Source organism: Eretmochelys imbricata, chromosome 1, assembly GCF_965152235.1.
Source record: "Eretmochelys imbricata isolate rEreImb1 chromosome 1, rEreImb1.hap1, whole genome shotgun sequence".
NCBI classification, from domain to species: Eukaryota; Metazoa; Chordata; order Testudines; family Cheloniidae; genus Eretmochelys; species Eretmochelys imbricata.
Window position 1 is genome coordinate 80,102,491 of NC_135572.1, and position 17,721 is coordinate 80,120,211.

The 17,721-nt window shown below is 42.8% G+C and overlaps 1 protein-coding gene across 1 annotated transcript in view; it reads right to left on the minus strand.

The window, feature by feature from the left end:
* Window positions 1-17,721, minus strand: part of KLF12 (KLF transcription factor 12) — a 362,353-nt gene that overhangs the window by 195,599 nt on the left and 149,033 nt on the right. Inside the window, exon 3 of the mRNA XM_077806931.1 lies at window positions 1,622-1,711. Coding sequence (XP_077663057.1) covers window positions 1,622-1,711 — 90 coding nt within the window. The remainder of the gene's footprint in view (window positions 1-1,621; window positions 1,712-17,721) is intronic.

Below are 17,721 nucleotides of genomic sequence, written 5' to 3' on the forward strand. Positions count from 1 at the left end.
ATAGTTCATACTTGTACCACCCCTTTTCCCACCAGTTTTAATTTCAGTTAATTATATTAATACGCTTCCTTTCATTATTTCCACTCACCAGCAATGCAGGATTGTTTTTTATTGGTACAGTTTTCAGTGGTGTGTCTAGTCTAATCTAGTTTTCAACAGAGTGATGGAATTTCCACCATTCTTTTAGGTGACTTAGATGGTAAACTCTTTGGGGTAGAGACCATGTCTTTCTATGTGTTTCTACAGCATCTAACACAATGGTGCCCTGATCCTGACTGGGGCCTCTGGACACTATCGCAATAGAAATTAATTAATTAAAACTATTTCACTGTGTAACAGATTCCACTCAGTATGTTTTTCCTACTATTCAGCCTAAATCATCGCTTTCATGGCCTACTTATTGATTGCCCCTTAAAGATTCATAAAGGTGCTTTATTCTTCTGACTAGACACTACTTTCCTGCCCCAATTAGCAGTGAAGCACATAAACTTCCAAACTAAATTGTGGTCTTTGTCCAAAGCCTCAATCACTGGAAAAAGAGCAATGACGTCATTTTCTGAACATACAGAAGTCCATAAAACCTTATTTATAAAAGAACCAAGGAAATTAGGAAATCAAATAAATTGTTAATTTCCTTCTAGTTTCTAAGACCCCAAGTAGGTCTCCCGGTATCCGGTCACACTTTAGTAAAGTATGGAACCTTTTTTATTAAGGGGGCATGCGGTACTTTGCATAACTATTTGCTTTTCTCTATTAAAACACATTTTGGTATATTTTCTTTCTAGTCAGTATTAAGAAAGGTTCATGGTATACATGAGTTTCATACCAACCCACCAGAAGATATTAGAAAGATTACCACTAAAGGATCAGTCTTTTCAGCACTATGGTTTATAAAAAGCGCCTAGTTTGGTTGCCTTCTCACGCTCCATACTTTATTGCATTATGCCATCTCCTTATGTGTGCTGAGGGTGCTCCTGTATCACCTTTAAGAAGTTGCACAGATGAATCAGAATTCCCTTAAATGGGGTCTTTCCTCTCAGAATGAAGCTGGGAGGACATTTTAGGCAACTGTTCTTCCACTTCAAAATCCTTCAAAGTGGGCCCCATAAAGCTCAGTCATCTCCCCCATATTGTTCAAAATCTAAATGAAGCCATTGGGAGAGGAGCTGGAAAAACACAGGCTGAAGTGTTGGCAGCTAACAGTCATCTCTAAATCAACAAAATTACCCCTTCTATTATATCTGCTGCCTAATGAGGGCATCTGTCTACAGAAGGTTACGTTGTTCTGCAATATTTGAATCCTTTTGCACTCCTCAATGCTACTGGATACTCATATAAGGACTGCCATAATAAGACAGTATCCTATCACCATCATCAGTGTCAAGCTAAACCCAAATAAGGATCCACATAGTTCCAAAAACTTTCAATATATCTTCTTAGAGTACAGATTGCTCTCCACTCCCAGTGGATGAGTTTGGCAGTTGACAGAGAACTAGCCTCAGGAAGACAACAGAGAGAAGAGCACACCATGCAGGGGAGAAGCTGTCCACTGGAAAGTCTGGAAACAATTACCAAGACGCTGAAGAAGAAAGGGGGGATTTGTCTGGAAACCCCTACTTACCCCTTGTTCAGATTCCAACAATTCTGTTTTGACTCTGACTGCCGGCATCCCATCCAGCATTAACATTCTGTTCTCAAAGGCGTTGATGTCCTAAGGAAGGGGATAAAAAGAGAATCAAAGGTCAACTTAAATGAAAAAAATGTTTGGCTCAGTTCACCTACAATGCTGCTGATGCAGTACCAGTTAGCTGGTTTTTGCTATAAGTTTATTAAAATGAGAATGCTGGACCACCAATTTGCTAAATCCCTAACATGAACACTCACAAAAGTTTGGGAATTAATGTTATTTGGTACATAGTTACCATCAACTTGTTAATTATATTTAAAATACTGTCAACTCTCCTATCAATTACCTATATGTAAAGAAACTAAATCTGTGTGGTACAGCAGGTAATAATTTTCTGATTTCTTCATTTGAAGCAGATATATATGTATCATCTCTCATTCACTGCTAAACTATCAATGACCACCTCCAATCCACTACTCATGCCAGCCTCCCTCACCCACTTGTTACATTTTCAAACAAGCACCTTTGTGCTTTATCCCATGCTGTCCCACATACTTGAGAGGAACTCCCCATAAATATCCACAAAACTAACTCATTATCCAGCTTCAAAACCCTCCTCAAAACTCTCTTTTGCGATGATGCCTACAAAAAAATTTGATAATAGTAAGGCTGTTGGGCTGAGACTACTGCCATCATACTGACCAATACTGTCTCATTGTTTGCTTGTACTCCCCACCCGTCTGCCTGTACCCATCTGTTGTCTCTTGTCTTATACATTCCAAGGACCCTCTTTTTGTTCTGTGTTTATACAGCACCAAGCATAATGGGGCGCTGGTCATTAACTAGATCTCCTAGGCCAGGGGTTCCCAAACTTGGTTTGTGGCTTGTTCAGGGTAAGTCCCTGGCGGGCCGCGAGACGCTTTGTTTACCTGCATATCCGCAGATAAGGCTGCTCGCAGCTCCCAGTGGCTGCAGTTCACCGTTCCCAGCCAATGAGAGCTGCGAGCGGCCATACCTGCGGACGCTCAGGTAAACAGAGCGTCTTGCGGCCCGCTAGGGGCTTACCCTGAACAAGCCGTGAGACAAATTTGGAAATCCCTGTCCTAGGCACTATGGTAACTCAAATAATTACTACATATATATATATATTAATACACACACACACACACACACACTTCCTCTTTGCTACTATTGAAAACTTTAGGGTTAGAATTGGCAGCCTTGTGTCCACACATGGAAGAGCAATTATTCAGGAAGAGCAATTTCTGAATAGCTATTTCAGAATAACTTCATGTGTAGACAAGCCCTAGATCTGATGGGAGGAGAGGGGGAGTCCACAAATAACTGAGTAACTGTATTCCCAAATACCTTGTTTTCATGCTAAGCTATTTTTAATGTAACAAAATAAAATAATGGTGTTCTTTGGAGTGACAGGACAGCAACGTTAAGTTCAGGGACAAAACTTCACGAGTAATACTCTGCACTTTTCAAATGGGTATCTCAACTACTTTTACAAATAGGCACTACACTGGCCTGTGGGTAAAAAAAGCAGTGGGTAAAAAAAGCTGTACCAATGAATACAATGAGGTGGATGAAGGCAATTCTTCCATCCTCTTCTATATCACTGAGGGTTAGGTACAATCCATCTTAGCTACAGAAATATAAATATTGCTACAACTATTTTACCAAGTGGACAACAAAGGCACACACAGGTGAAAAGTGACTTCTCAAGGTAACCCAACAAATAAGGGACAGACTCTGGAACAGAATTCTTAAGTCATGAATCCACGCCCCTACTGTAACCACTAGTCTACCTCCTCAGTAACGACAAGCTAATGGGAAGTCTTCCTTATATTATTCGGCGGGCAGCACATCAGTATAATACTCTCCAGTGCATTTATTTATTTTGAAAGCATGTGTTCACTACTATATTTCTTCACACAATTTCTTTTCATTTTACAAATTGAAAGGTGTGAAAATTGGTGCTAACCCAAGTAGAGTGTCCCTCCAGGATGGGCGGGAGTGTCGACAACTCCAGAAAGGCACAGCTACTTTGATCACATGATTACCTTTGTGAAGTTTTTTGGGAAATGGACCTGACTAGGAAACTGATCTTAAGAGATCACTTATGAGCATGGAATTTGATCAATTAAAAAAAAGCAAAAAATAAAAACCAGGAAAATATCTTTAAAAGCATTTTAAGGACTACACCTGCCCAAGAGTCTCAGTTTTCATGAGAATACTAGTAGTCAGTTCTTAAAAACATTTCTACCTCCCCTGTTGCTGCATAAATAACTCACAGTAAAAGAGGAAAACTCAGACTATCTGGTGAAGTGCTCTGTGCTGACGGGACAGCTCTCCTGCTGGCATAATAAAACCACCTTGGCAAAAGGCAGCAGCTATGTCATTATGCGAAGCTCCGTCTCTGACATAGCGCTGTCCACACTGGTGCTAAGGTCAGTATAACTTACATCATCATCGCTTGGGGGGGTGGCTTATTCATACCCCTCAATGACATAAGCTATACCGACATAAGTGGTAATGTGTACAAGCCTGAAAACAGGAAAACTAACATCTCAGTTCTCAAGATACTCCCCAGGGGCAGACCAATTAGCCCATTTAGGGCCATACTGTCTTAAGTGGGGCACTGTGTGTAGCAGCTTGCAGGAAAAGGGTGGTGGGGGGGGACACTGAAATTGATTATACATAAAATGCTGCCATGTGCACCTGTCAATGTCCCTTCCCCACTCTGAACTCTAGGGTACAGATGTGGGGGCCTGCATGAAAGACCCCCTAAGCTTATTCTTACCAGCTTAGGTTAAAAACTTCCTCAAGGTACAAACTTTGCCTTGTCCTTGAACCCTATGCTGCCACCACCAAGCGTTTTAAACAAAGAACAGGGAAAGAGCCCACTTGGAGACGTCTTCCCCCAAAATATCCCCCCAAGCCCTACACCCCCTTTCCTTGGGAAGGTTTGATAAGAATCCTCACCAATTGGTAAAGGTGAACACAGACCCAAACCCTTGGATCTTAAGAATAATAAAAAAATCAATCAGGTTCTTAAAAGAAGAATTTTAATTAAAGAAAAGGTAAAAGAATCACCTCTGTAAAAACAGGATGGTAAATACCTTACAGGGTAATCAGATTCAAAACATAGAGAATCCCTCTAGGCAAAACCTTAAGTTACAAAAAGACACAAAAACAGGAATATACATTCCATCCAGCACAGCTTATTTAGCAGCCATTAAACAAAAGGAAATCTAACACATTTCTAGCTAGATTACTTACTAACTTAACAGGAGTTGTAAGGCTGCATTCCTCATCTGCTCCCTGCAAAAGCATCACACAGACAGTCAAACCCTTTGTTTCCCCCCACTCCAGACTGTATACAGAAAGGTGGTTACCCTTCCATTTATATTTATGACACGCCCCCAAAATCACAGATAGGGTGAAACACTGGCTGTGATTTCTTCCTGGAGCTCTAGGAGAAAACAGAGTTAATAAGATACATGCATCTCTAAATATACTACTGACTGTATAAAGACTAACAATATTTTCCACATCTCAAGGACAATTTTAACTGGTTGATTCTGGGAAACTTTCACGGGAGAGTGAATCAGCCACTTTGTTAGAAGCTCCTGAGATGTGTTGGATGTCGAAATCAAAATCTTGGAGAGCTAAACTCCACCGAATACGTTTTTTGTTATTTCCCTTGGCGGTATGAAGCCACTGTAGCGCAGCATGGTCGGTTTGCAGGTGGAAACGCCATCCCCAAACGTATGGGCATAGCTTTTCCAGAGCCTAGACAATGGCATAACATTCCTTTTCACTGATTGACCAGTGGCTTTCCTTCTCAGACGTGTTTCTCAGCAAGAAGCTGACAGGATGGAACTCTTGATCCGGTCCTTCCTGCATTAAGACTGCTCCCACACCACACTCGGATGCATCTGTGATTACTAGGAACGGTTTGTCAAAGTCTAGGGCCCTTAGCACAGGGTCAGACTTGAGTGTAGCTTTAAGCTGGTTAAAGGCCTTCTGACACTCTTCGGTCCACTGAACAGCATTTGGCTGTTTCTTTTTGGTTAGGTCTATCAGTGGGGCGGCGATTTGGCTGTATTGCGGTACAAATCGTCTGTAATATCTGTCCAAGCCGAAGAAGGATTGGACCTGTTTCTTTGACTTTGGGACAGGCTACTTTTAGATAGCATCCACTTTGGCCTGTAGGGGGTTGATAGTTCCTTGACCCACCTGGTGTCCAAGATAAGTCACTCTGTTTAGGCCTATTTGACACTTCTTAGCCTTAATAGTTAGTCCTGCCTCCTTTATGCGCTCAAAGACTTTTTTTAGATGTTCCAGGTGTTCTGCTCAGGAATCCGAAAATATGGCCACATCGTCAAGGTAGGAGACTATATATTCTCCTAATCCCCCTAGGAGACCATCTACAAGTCTTTGGAAGGTGGCGGGTGCATTCCGCAGCCCAAAAGGGAGTACATTAAATTCATACAGCCCGACATGTGTGGTGAAGGCTGACCTTTCCTTGGCGGATTCATCTAGCGGTACCTGCCAGTACCCCTTGGTTAAGTCCAAGGTAGAGATGAACTGGGACCGACCCAGTTTCTCCAATAGTTCATCTGTGCGTGGCATTGGATAGTTGTTTGGGTGAGTTACAGCATTTAGCTTATGGTAGTCCACAAAAAAACGTATCTCCCCATCTGGTTTGGGAACTAGAACCACTGGAGATGTACAGGCACTCCCGGAAGAGTGGATTACACCCATCTGTAGCATATCCAGGATCTCCCGTTCTACAGCAGTTTTAGCTTGAGGAGACACCCCGTAAGGTCGGGCTGTAATTGGGTGAACATTACCTGTGTCAATGGAGTAGTATGCCCGTTCAGTCAGTCCTGGGGTGGCTGAGAATGTTGACGTGTAGCTAGTGCACAACTCCTTGATCTGCTGTCTCTGCATACGCCCAAGGGTCATGGAGATGTTTACCTCTTCTATGCCACCAGCACTTTTCCCTTCGTAGTAAACACCTTCAGGCCACTCAGCATCATTTTCTCCCTGGGCTGTAAACTGACAAACCTTTAATTCTCTGGAATAAAAGGGCTTAGGAAATTAATATGGTACACCTTAGGCTTTTGGTTGGAGGTGGGGAATGCTATGAGATACTTAACAGCTCCCAGGCGCTCTTGGACCGTGAATGGCCCTTCCCACGACGCTTCCATTATATGGGCCTGGAGCGCCTTTAAGACCATGACCTGGTCCCCTACTTTGAAGGAACGCTCTCTGGCATGTTTATCATACCAGGCTTTTTGCTCTTTTTGAGAATCCTGTAGGTTTTCTTTAGCAAGGGCTAAAGAGATTCAGAGGATGTTTTGTAGGTTGGTTACCAAGTCCAGAATGTTAGTTCCTGGAGAAGGTATAAACCCCTCCCATAGCTGCTTCATCAACTGTAATGGCCCCTTAACCTCATGGCCATATACAAGTTCAAATGGTGAAAACCCTAAACTAGGATATGGTACAGCTCTGTAGGCAAAGAGCAACTGCTGCAACACTAGGTCCCAATCATTGGAGTGCTCATTTACGAATTTATGTATCATGGCACCCAAAGTTCCATTAAACTTCTCCAGGCCATTTGTTTGATGATGGTAAGGGGTGGCAACCAAGTGGTTCACCCCAAGAGCTTCCCAAAGACTTTCCATAGTTCCTGCCAGGAAATTAGTTCCTGCATCTGTGAGCATGTCAGAGGGTCAACCTACCCTGGCAAAAATGTCTCCTAGTGCCTGGCACACACTTTTAGCCCTGGTGTTGCTTAGAGCTACTGCTTCCGGCCATCAGGTGGCAAAATCCATGAAAGTCAGTATGTACTGCTTTCCTCTGGGTGTCTTTTTCGGAAAAGGACCCAGAATATCCACAGCTACTCGCTGAAATGGAACTTCAATGATGGGGAGTGGCTGGAGAGGGGCTTTGACCTGGTCTTGGGGTTTTCCCACTTTTTGGCATACCTCACAAGACCGGACATAGGTAGAAACATCCTTGCCCGTTCCCTCCCAGTGGAATGACCTCCCCAAACGGTCTTTGGTCCTGTTCACCCCAGCATGGCCACTAGGATGATCGTGGGCTAAGCTTAATAGCTTTACCCAGGACTTAGTTGGAACTACCAACTGTCTCTGAGGATGCCAGTCTACCTGGTGTCCACCAGAAAGTTTCCTTGTATAAAAGTCCTGTTTCTACAACAAACCCGGATCGATTAGAAGAGCTGAGAGGCGGTGGGTTGCTCCTTGCTGCTGTCCAAGCTCTCTGGAGGCTTTCATGTGCTTCCTGTTCGGTCTGGAACTGTTCACTTGATGCTGGAGACATCAGTTCCTCATTGGATTGTGGACCTGGGCTTGGTCCCTCTGGAAGTGATGCTGGTGATGGGGCTGTTTCCATTGACTGTGAACCGCTTTCCACTGGTGCACTATGTTGGGGTTCAGGTTCCGGCTGAGCCTCTTGTGTAGGGTTATCGGCTGCTGCCCATGCTGGTTCAGTGGGGCCCTCTGTTGTTGGGGTTGCAAGTACTGGATTCAATGCTGGCAATGTTTCTGGTGCTGCTTGTTCCACCGGTGCAGGTTCTGAGACTGGCTCTGTCTGGGTCTCTGTGACTGGATCCACTACTGCTGTTGCAGACATTGGCATGGGATCTGGTTCCATCACCTCTGACCGGGTCCTCAGAATAGAGCTAGGTGTGACAGTTTCCTTAGCCTGGCTGCAGGTGACCATTTCCACCCTCTTGGCTAGCTTCACATGATTGGCCAAGTCTTCCCCCAGCAGCATGGGGATGGGATAATCATCATAGGCTGCAAAAGTCCACATTCCTGACCAGCCCTTGTACTGGACCAGCAACTTGGCTGTAGGCAAGTCAAAAGAGTTTGACTTGAAGGGTTGAATCGTCACTTGGATCTCTGGGTCAATTCAATTGGGGTCCACTAAGGAAGCATGGATAGCCGACACTTCTTGTCCCGTGTCCCTCCACATGATGACCTTCTTCCCGCCCACACTCACAGTTTCCCTCCGCTCTGAGGGTATTTGGGAGGTATCTGGGCCTGAGGACCTCTGGTGTGATTCCAGTGCAATGAACTGTAATCTGTTGGGGTTCTTGGGGCAGTTGGCCTTTACATGCCCCAGCTCGTTACATTTAAAACATCGTCCAGCTGACGGGTCACTGGGGTGAGGTGGGTTGCTGGAGAATGGTGTGGCGGGACGATAAGGTGTCTGGAGTGTTCCTTGGGGTGTAGTGGGGCCTTGGGCTGCCCTCGGTAGTAGGGTGTGGTCTGAGGGTGTCCCTTCTGGTATCTGCTCCAAATGAGACCAGGGCTGTTCCTCTCTCCTCCTTCCACCCATTTTGTTCCAGTTTGCCCCGCCTCTCTGGCGGTCTGGGACTGCTCGTATTGATCACCATAAGAAAAAAGACTTTCTGCTGAGTCCATTTTCTTATCCCAAAAACACTGTTTTATTTCCTCCTTGGACTTGTTCAGGAATTGCTCCTGTATCATCAAATCACACATTCCTTCAAAACTAGTTACACCACTTCCTTTGACCCATTTATCTAACAGATCCTTCATCTGGTTTACATAAGCCACATTACTTAGTCAAGGCCCTCTCTTAAGGGCTCTAAATTTTACTCTATAAGTTTCAGGTGTAACTTGAAATTGTTTAGAACCAAATTCTTAAGTTTACCATAGTCAGAAGCCTCCTCAATAGGCATCTTATTGAATATGTCCAGAGCTCTTCCAGTCAATTTTGCGAGCAATGTGGTCATCTTGTGAGCTTCAGGAATTTGATGGACTGTGCACAGTCTCTCAAAGGTGAGAAAATACTCAGCAATATCCTTGGATTCCTCATATTGTGAACATAGTCGCTCCCATTTGTGGATTGTTGGGGAAGGATTGTTAGGGTTATTCGGTATATTCTGCTGGGCCTTTGCCTTCTTCATCTCTAGTGCATGCTTCCTCTCTTTTTCCTTTGCCTCCATTTCTCTCCTGTGGGCAGCCTCCATTTCTTTTTCTTTGGCTACTTGTGCATCCATCTCCATCTGTTTGAGTTCTACCCATCTTTCATGTTCCTTTTGTTTTTCCTCAGTGTCAAATCTGGCTAATTCCAGCTTCTGTTGAACAGTGCAGTCTGTCATCCTAACTTCTTTGTTTTTAACTAACTCTCAGGTGTAAACCTGATACCTTTTTCTCTGATAGCTGTTCTCAGCATACAGAAAAATCCTTTTGTTATGCCTGCTGCTCAGTCCCACAGGCAGAGAGACAGAATCTTCAGCTGCAATCCTCTTTTACAAAACCCTTTAAAATCCTGCTGTGCTTCTGATTCAAAATGATCTCTGGTTCAGAATGATCCCACTGCTCTGCCACCATGTCAACGTTCCTTCCCCACTCTGAACTCTAGGGTACAGATGTGCAGACCTGCACGAAAGACCCCCTAAGCTTATTCTTACCAGCTTAGGTTAAAAACTTCCCCAAGGTACAAACTTTGCCTTGTCCTTGAACCCTATGCTACCACCACCAAGTGTTTTAAACAAAGAACAGGGAAAGAGCCCACTTGGAGACGTCTTTCACCAAAATATCCTCCCAAGCCCTACACCCCCTTTCCTGGGGAAGGCTTGATAAGAATCCTCACCAATTTGTACAAGTGAACACCTACCCAAACCCTTGGATCTTAAGAATAATGAAAAATCAATCAGGTTCTTAAAAGAAGAATTTTAATTAAAGAAAAGGTAAAAGAATCACCTCTGTAAAAACAGGATGGTAAATACCTTACAGGGTAATCAGATTCAAAACATAGAGAATCCCTCTAGGCAAAACCTTAAGTTACAAAAAGACACAAAAACAGGAATATACATTCCATCCAGCACAGCTTATTTAGCAGCTATTAAATAAAAGGAAATCTAACGCATTTCTAGCTAGATTACTTACTAATTTAACAGGAGTTGTAAGGCTGCACTCCTGATATGTTCCCAGCAAAAGCATCACAGACAGACAGACAAACCCTTTGTTCCACCCCCTCCAGATTTGAAAGTATCTTGTCCCCTCATTGGTCATTTTGGGTCAGGTGCCAGCGAGGTTATCTTAGCTTTTTAACCCTTTACAGGTGAAAGGATTTTGCCTCTGGCCAGGAGGGATTTTATAGCACTGTATACAGAACGGTGGTTACCCTTCCCTTTATATTTATGACAGCACCAAAGTCAACAAGCTGAACAAAACTTCCTCTAATATTTTAATAATAATCTTAGATACTACAATAAATTACAGTTTCAGACAAAATAACTGACTTTTAAAAGGCAAGCTAAGTTGTTCAGCTGTTCCCTAGTAAAATCTCTCTCCATAGCGTGGCAAGCTTAAAAATACTGGATACAATGAAGACAAAGAAAATTAAAAATATAATGCTTTAATTTAATTTCTTTTATTTGGATACCTTGATTTTTATCAGGGGTTGAGGGGAAGGGACTACCATACCAACAAAATAACTCAGTGAAATTGTTCCAGACTTAAAATTCCTCTTCCCAGCAAGGGTGGTGTATTGTTTACTTATCAGGAATTGATCTCATGTGCTAGGGCGTCACTTAACTTCAGTGGTTTGGATGTGGTTTAGGGTGGAGCAGCAAAGGCAGCCAGCATGGCATTCCAAGCTCTCTAACGCTTTTATTCCACTAGCTAGGAAGTCCCTTCCCTTTCATGATTTATAAGAAGCACAGTTTTGAGTTTTACAGCAAGATCAGGAATATAGCATAATAAAGCATCCCTTAGGCTGTTTAGTTTGTAGATAAAGAAGGATGAGATGATCCCTACTTCACATCCCTAAGGAGGTCTAACCCAAATGAAAAGGGGAAGAGACTTTCTTGTGCAGGAGGCACAAGCAGAAGGGGGTGAAAAAAACAGACAAAGAGCGATTCAGAAAAGGCAGGTTTAATGAACTGTTAGAATCTGATTAGAGGTTAATGTCCCTTTTAGTGCTTTGTACCAATTTACAGCTGATATACTTTAACCATTTTTCCCACTGGCTGTGATAAACTCATTAGTTTTAAAAATACAAGCTAACCAGAGTCTTCAAAGTTTAAAACTGATAAATCATGGAAACCTGACTAGTTCATGTATCATTTAACACATTTAACTAAATTTTCATGACTCCCCCCTCCATTTGTTGCCTAAAATCATATTTCTTAAGATGTAAGTTCTCCCTTTTGAACTGTGGTCTGAAGAATGAGCATAGTGAACAGTTCTGGCTTTTGGATCATGTATAATTTGGACTGGGAATAATCACAGAAACAGACTTCTCCCAAATCATTTCTTTTTTCACTTAAAACTAACCGGTTAACTTGGGACATGGTCTGCTACCTCCCAAGCAGATCTAATCTGTATATCATAAGTAAAAATGAAATGTTTACCCCAATATTCACATATACAGCTGATCTTTCAAACTTATGCTCTCCTGCTCTAACAAGCATTAATTCTGCAGTATGTTCAAAACCATTCAGGAAACAGAATGTAATTGCCAAGGTTTGCATACAGTGTATAATCGTCTAAGGACAATGGCCTTGATTCATCCCTACAGAGATAGGGGGTGCAAATCATATTCCCTTTTGTTTCTCCATGGACAACCATGCCAGGTGGAGCATTCACACCTGAGTGCGCCAGGATGCTGTACTGCCAACACATGAGGAGGACAGCCTTAATTTATTATGGTCAGGTTCAATAAGACCCCAACAAGAGGTCACCAAGGAGATGTACTGAACCAGCACATCTTTCAGGCCACACTCCTTCCCTGGCTGGCCTCACCCAGTTTGTGGGCTGTACCATCTGGCTTCAGTTCCTCCCCCACTCTCCACATAGCACAGACTGCAAGTGACATGAGCTAATCTAACACCCCTTTTTGCTTCCCCACTCTCCGAGATGGATTCAGATAATCTACCTAGCTAAAAATGTTAATTTCAAAATGCAGCAGACGTGTAGTCCTAAATAGGGGATACTGTCAAACCTGACCCTACATGTTCCTAATCAAAAGATCTGTTCTCTGGAATTGATAAACCAATTGATCCTAAAGAGAGACAGATTTATTTATCAGTGCCATCAGTTCAGGCCTCTCACTGCCCCTGTTTTGATGTTCACTGTGTGGACAGCTTCGCAAATAAACAACAGACCCAGAGTTGCATTCTGTGCAGCTTCTTTCATCTATAATAATAAATACTATTAACTACCACCTATCTTTTGTCTACTGATTTTCGTCAGTAGATCTCAAAAGGCTTTACAAAGGAGGGAAGTATCATTATTCCCATTTTACAGATGTGGAAACTGAAGCACAGGGAGGATTGTGACTTGTGTACAGTCACCCAGCAGATCAGGGCAGAGGCAGGAATTGAACCCTGGTCTTCTGAGGTCCAGTCTAGCACCCTACAGTGGAAGGGAGCACTTTCATTGAGCAAAAATGTTGCAATTCAACATACACCGTCTTCTTCTTGTATGTGCAGTCACACATCACGTGCTAAAGCTTTTACCCCCATGCTGAATTTTTTTATGTTTGATTTCCACACGAAGGTGACCTTTTTGTTGTTTAATCAAAATTTGCCTAACCATTTCTGAGCAAGAGAGAGAGAGCAAATAAACAGAACACTTCTCTAAGTATAAAAAAAAATCTCTCATGACTATTTTTGAAACAGCTGTGGAAGGAAATTTGACTGTTGCTGAGAAGAACCTTTGAGGGTAAATTGGTTTTAAATTTGATCGAGCTATGGTGCATACTTTTGAAAAATCATCCTCAATTTTTAACAACTAGAGCTGTAGACACGGTGAGTGTCAGGTCTTCTTTCCATGTATGAGTGGTAATTTTCTTGCATATTCAAGAACAAATAGAAAAATTACAATAAAGCAACATATTTTATAGTCCTTAATGAAGCAGGGCTCTTTAGAAATAATACCTATTTCTTAGATAGCATATTTTATTGGTAGATCTCAAAGCCCTTTACAAGGTGGTCACTATCTTTATTCTGACCTGAAACACAGAAAGGTGAAGTGACTTGTCCAGAGTAGCCCACCAGGCCAGTGGAAGAACTTAGGTCTCCCAAGTCCTGGTTCAGTGCTCTATCCCCGAGACCTCATTGCACTGAAGGTCTCTCATCTGCGATCTCCTTACTTGCATATTGGATGAGGCCAGATTCCATAGTCTTTATTTCACCATATTTGGAATATTGTATATACTTTTGAATGCCCTGATATAGGATTTTGACAAACTGGAGAGAATTGAGAACAGAATAAAAAGAATGAAAGGATTCAAGAGGAGTGACCAAGAAAAAACAAAAACCACAATGTACCTAAATATACATAGCTTGTGTGAAAAAACTTGAGGTGATTTGACAAACTTCAAATATCTGATTGGTTTTAAGAGTAAAACAAGGGAGGTGTTTATTGTAGTCCCATGAGAAATATATGAAGAAAAGGTGATGAACATGAGCAAAAGAAAATATACACTGAACATAAGCAACATTTTTAACAATAAATTTGATTCAACTACGTAATGGTATCCTAAGGTAGAGTCCTGGTCGTAAGAGTCACAGCTTGTCTAGACTACGGAGTCTTTGAAAGAATAGCTACACTGCTATAGCCACACCAACTGAAAGAGCCTTTTAGTGGAGATGCAGCGGAAGCCCACAGAAGGAGTTCTGTCTGTATAGCTAAACCACCTCCCCAAACATTATTATCTAAGCCAATGGTGCTCAAACTTTTCCATTCGTTACCAGTAGTGGAATCAGTCCATGTCCCCATTCAATTACTGCACAGCTGGCTCAGCAGAGGAGCTTGGGCTGACTACAGAGCTGGGGACAGAACTGGGGATGCGGGAGGAGCTGGGACGAGAGGTGGAGCTGGCCTGGGGGTGGAGAGGAAATGAGGAAAGAGCTGGGCTGGTGGGGATGGAGCGCAGAATGGAGCTGTGACTGGGGCCCAAGCTGGGCTGGGGGCAGAACAGGGTCCAGGGCAGAGCTGTGGCTGGAACTGGGCTGGGGATGAAGCAGGGGGCAGAGCGGAGCTGTGGCTGGAGCTGGGTGGGGAGAGAGCAGGGCTGGGTGGTCCTCTTTCTCTACCCTTTGTGGGAGCTGGCCCAGGGCCAAGTGCACCCCCCCAAAACGTTCCTCCAAGCCCAGTTAGGGGGGCATGCCCCACAGTTTGGAGACCACTGATCTAAGCCAACAAAAGCACTCTTATGTCTGTATAGTTGCATCGGCACCAGGGTTTTTGCTGGCATAGCTATGTTGGCCAGTGGTATGACTTTTTCCCACACACCTAGCCAGCACAGCTATTCTGGAAAAAACTTTGCAGTGTAAACTAAACCTTACTGAGAAGTAGACTGACTAAGATACTTGTGAATGTGACACAAGAAGAAATTTTGCTCTGGCAGGGAAACGTACATAAACGAATAGAGCTTTCCATCTATGATTTCTATTATTCTAATTTGACTTCATTAATAGATTCACCATTCCAACCTACACAAAGCGTTTTACCATTAAGGCGCATTCAGACTCCTACCCTAATCCGCTCATACAGAAGCCAATAGCTAAACTCAACTCCCATGGACTTCAGGGGGTACAGGATTGGATCCTTATCCGAGAATTTTCTGTATATGTTGTAATAATATGGCTTCCTGTGAGAGCAAAGATCTTTTAGCACAAATGCGTACTCAGCATGTGTGTTCGAGCCTCCCTTTGAACTATATATGAGAATACCAAAGGCACTGTTTCATGGATAAGTAACAACTGGGTTTTGAAATATCTTTATGAAAAGGGCAAAATGGGATTGTATAAACTGAAAAGATAAAAGGATAAAATTTTCCCCCTGAAGATTTTCCTTCAAGCCACAGCAACAAATATTCTACCTGCATAACACAGAGAAAGCTCTAATTGAGACAGCTGTTACAAAGTCCTAAAGTATGTAGGATATCTATTTACAATGACACATTTTAAAAAACCCACTTTTTAGTACTTGCATACAATTTAAAATTTTAAAAAATCACGTTATAAAACAGTACACTTCAGAGTGAACAGTCAAATATATATATACATATTTTCATGTCTCAAAATTAAAGGAAAATAGAGACACCTCAGTTCCTTTTCATTGATTTCAATACTCTTTTCTCTTCCCATCCATTCAATTTTCCTGAAGAGCTCCAGCCAACCCCAGTAAAAGGTAAAGAATTTTTGATCAGACAGCAAGTTGTTGTCTAAACACATGCTTCAGTTTCTTCCTATTAGACTTAAATATCACATTACTAGTAATGCAGATCTGGTTTTTAAAATGCATATGGACTCTTCAGTTCTTAATTCATTGTTTGTGAGATATTTTAAAAATATTATTATGCTTACTGTTATTCTGAGTCCTGTATGCTCATGACTGATTGAAATCCAAAGAATCTGCAGTTGTCTTCAAACTTTTGCAGCAATCTCGTACCAAAAGGACAATGTGTTCAATTAATCTTCACAGATTGAGATATTTGAATTTTAAATATGCCACTGTTACATTTTTTTAGCTTCATGGTACATTCTCCTTCTTTAAATGTTTTGCACTTAATCCCACAGACGGCCCAATGGTGCTATAGTAAGTGCGTAAACCCAAGTAATTAGTGCTGAGCACTCAGGACTTAATCTCAACTACCTTGCAACTTGTTTAGTCTTTTAGTATGGATTCAGCAAGGTATGCAAATATTTTCATTGAAATCAATGTATATACCCACATGCTTTAAGTCTGGCACATAAATCATAGAATATCAGGGTTGGAAGGGACCTCAGAGATCATCTAGTCCAACCCCCTGCTCAAAGCAGGACCAATCCCCAACTAAATCATCCCAAACAGGGCTTTGTCAAGCCTGACCTTAAAAACCACAAAGGAAGGAGATTCCACCACCTCCCGAGGTAACACATTCCAGTGTTTCAACACCCTCCTAGTGAAAAAGTTTTTCCTAATATCCAACCTAAACCTCCCACACTGCAACTTGAGACCATTACTCCTTGTTCTGTCATCTGCTACCACTGAGAACAGTCTAGAGCCATCCTCTTTGGAACCCCCTTTCAGGTAGTTGAAAGCAGTTATCAAATCCCCCCTCATTCTTCTCTTCTGCAGACTAAACAATCCCAGTTCCCTCAGACGCTCCTCATAAGTCATGTGCTCCAGTCCCCTAATCATTTTTGTTGCCCTCTGCTGGATGCTTTCCAATTTTTCCACATCCTTCTTGTAGCCTGGGCCCAAAACTGGACACAGTACTCCAGATGAGGCCGCACCAACATCGAATAGAGGGGAACGATCACGTCCTTCAATCTGCTGGCAATGCTCCTACTTATACAGCCCGAAATGCTGTTAGACTTCTTGGCAACAAGGGCACACTGTTGACTTATATCCAGCTTCTCGTCCACTGTAACCCCTAGGTCCTTTTCTGCAGAACTGCTGCTGAGCCATTCGGTCCCTAGTCTGTAGCAGTGCATGGGATTCTTCCGTCCTAACTGCAGGACTCTGCACTTGTCCTTGTTGAACTTCATCAGATTTCTTTTGGCCCAATCCTCTAATTTGTCTAGGTCCCTCTGTATCTTATCCCTACCCTCCAGCGTATCTACTACTCCTCCCAGTTTAGTGTCATCTGCAAACTTGCTGAGGGTTCAATCCACACCATCCTCCAGATCATTAATGAAGATATTGAAAAAAACTGGCCCCAGGACCGACCCTTAGGGCACTCCGCTTGATATCGGCTGCCCACTAGACATGGAGCCATTGATCACTACCCACTGAGCCCCATGATCTAGCCAGCTTTCTATCTGCCTTATAGTCCATTCATCCAGCCCATACTTCTTTAACCTGCTGGCAAGAATACTGTGGGAGACCGTGTCAAAAGCTTTGCTAAAGTCAAGGAATAACACGTCCACTGCTTTCCCCTCATCCACAGAGCCAGTTATCTCGTCATAGAAGGCAATTAGATTAGTCAGGCATGCCTTGCCCTTGGTGAATCCATGCTGACTGTTCCTGATCACTTTCCTCTCCTCTAAGTGCTTCAGAACTGATTCCTTGAGGACCTGCTCC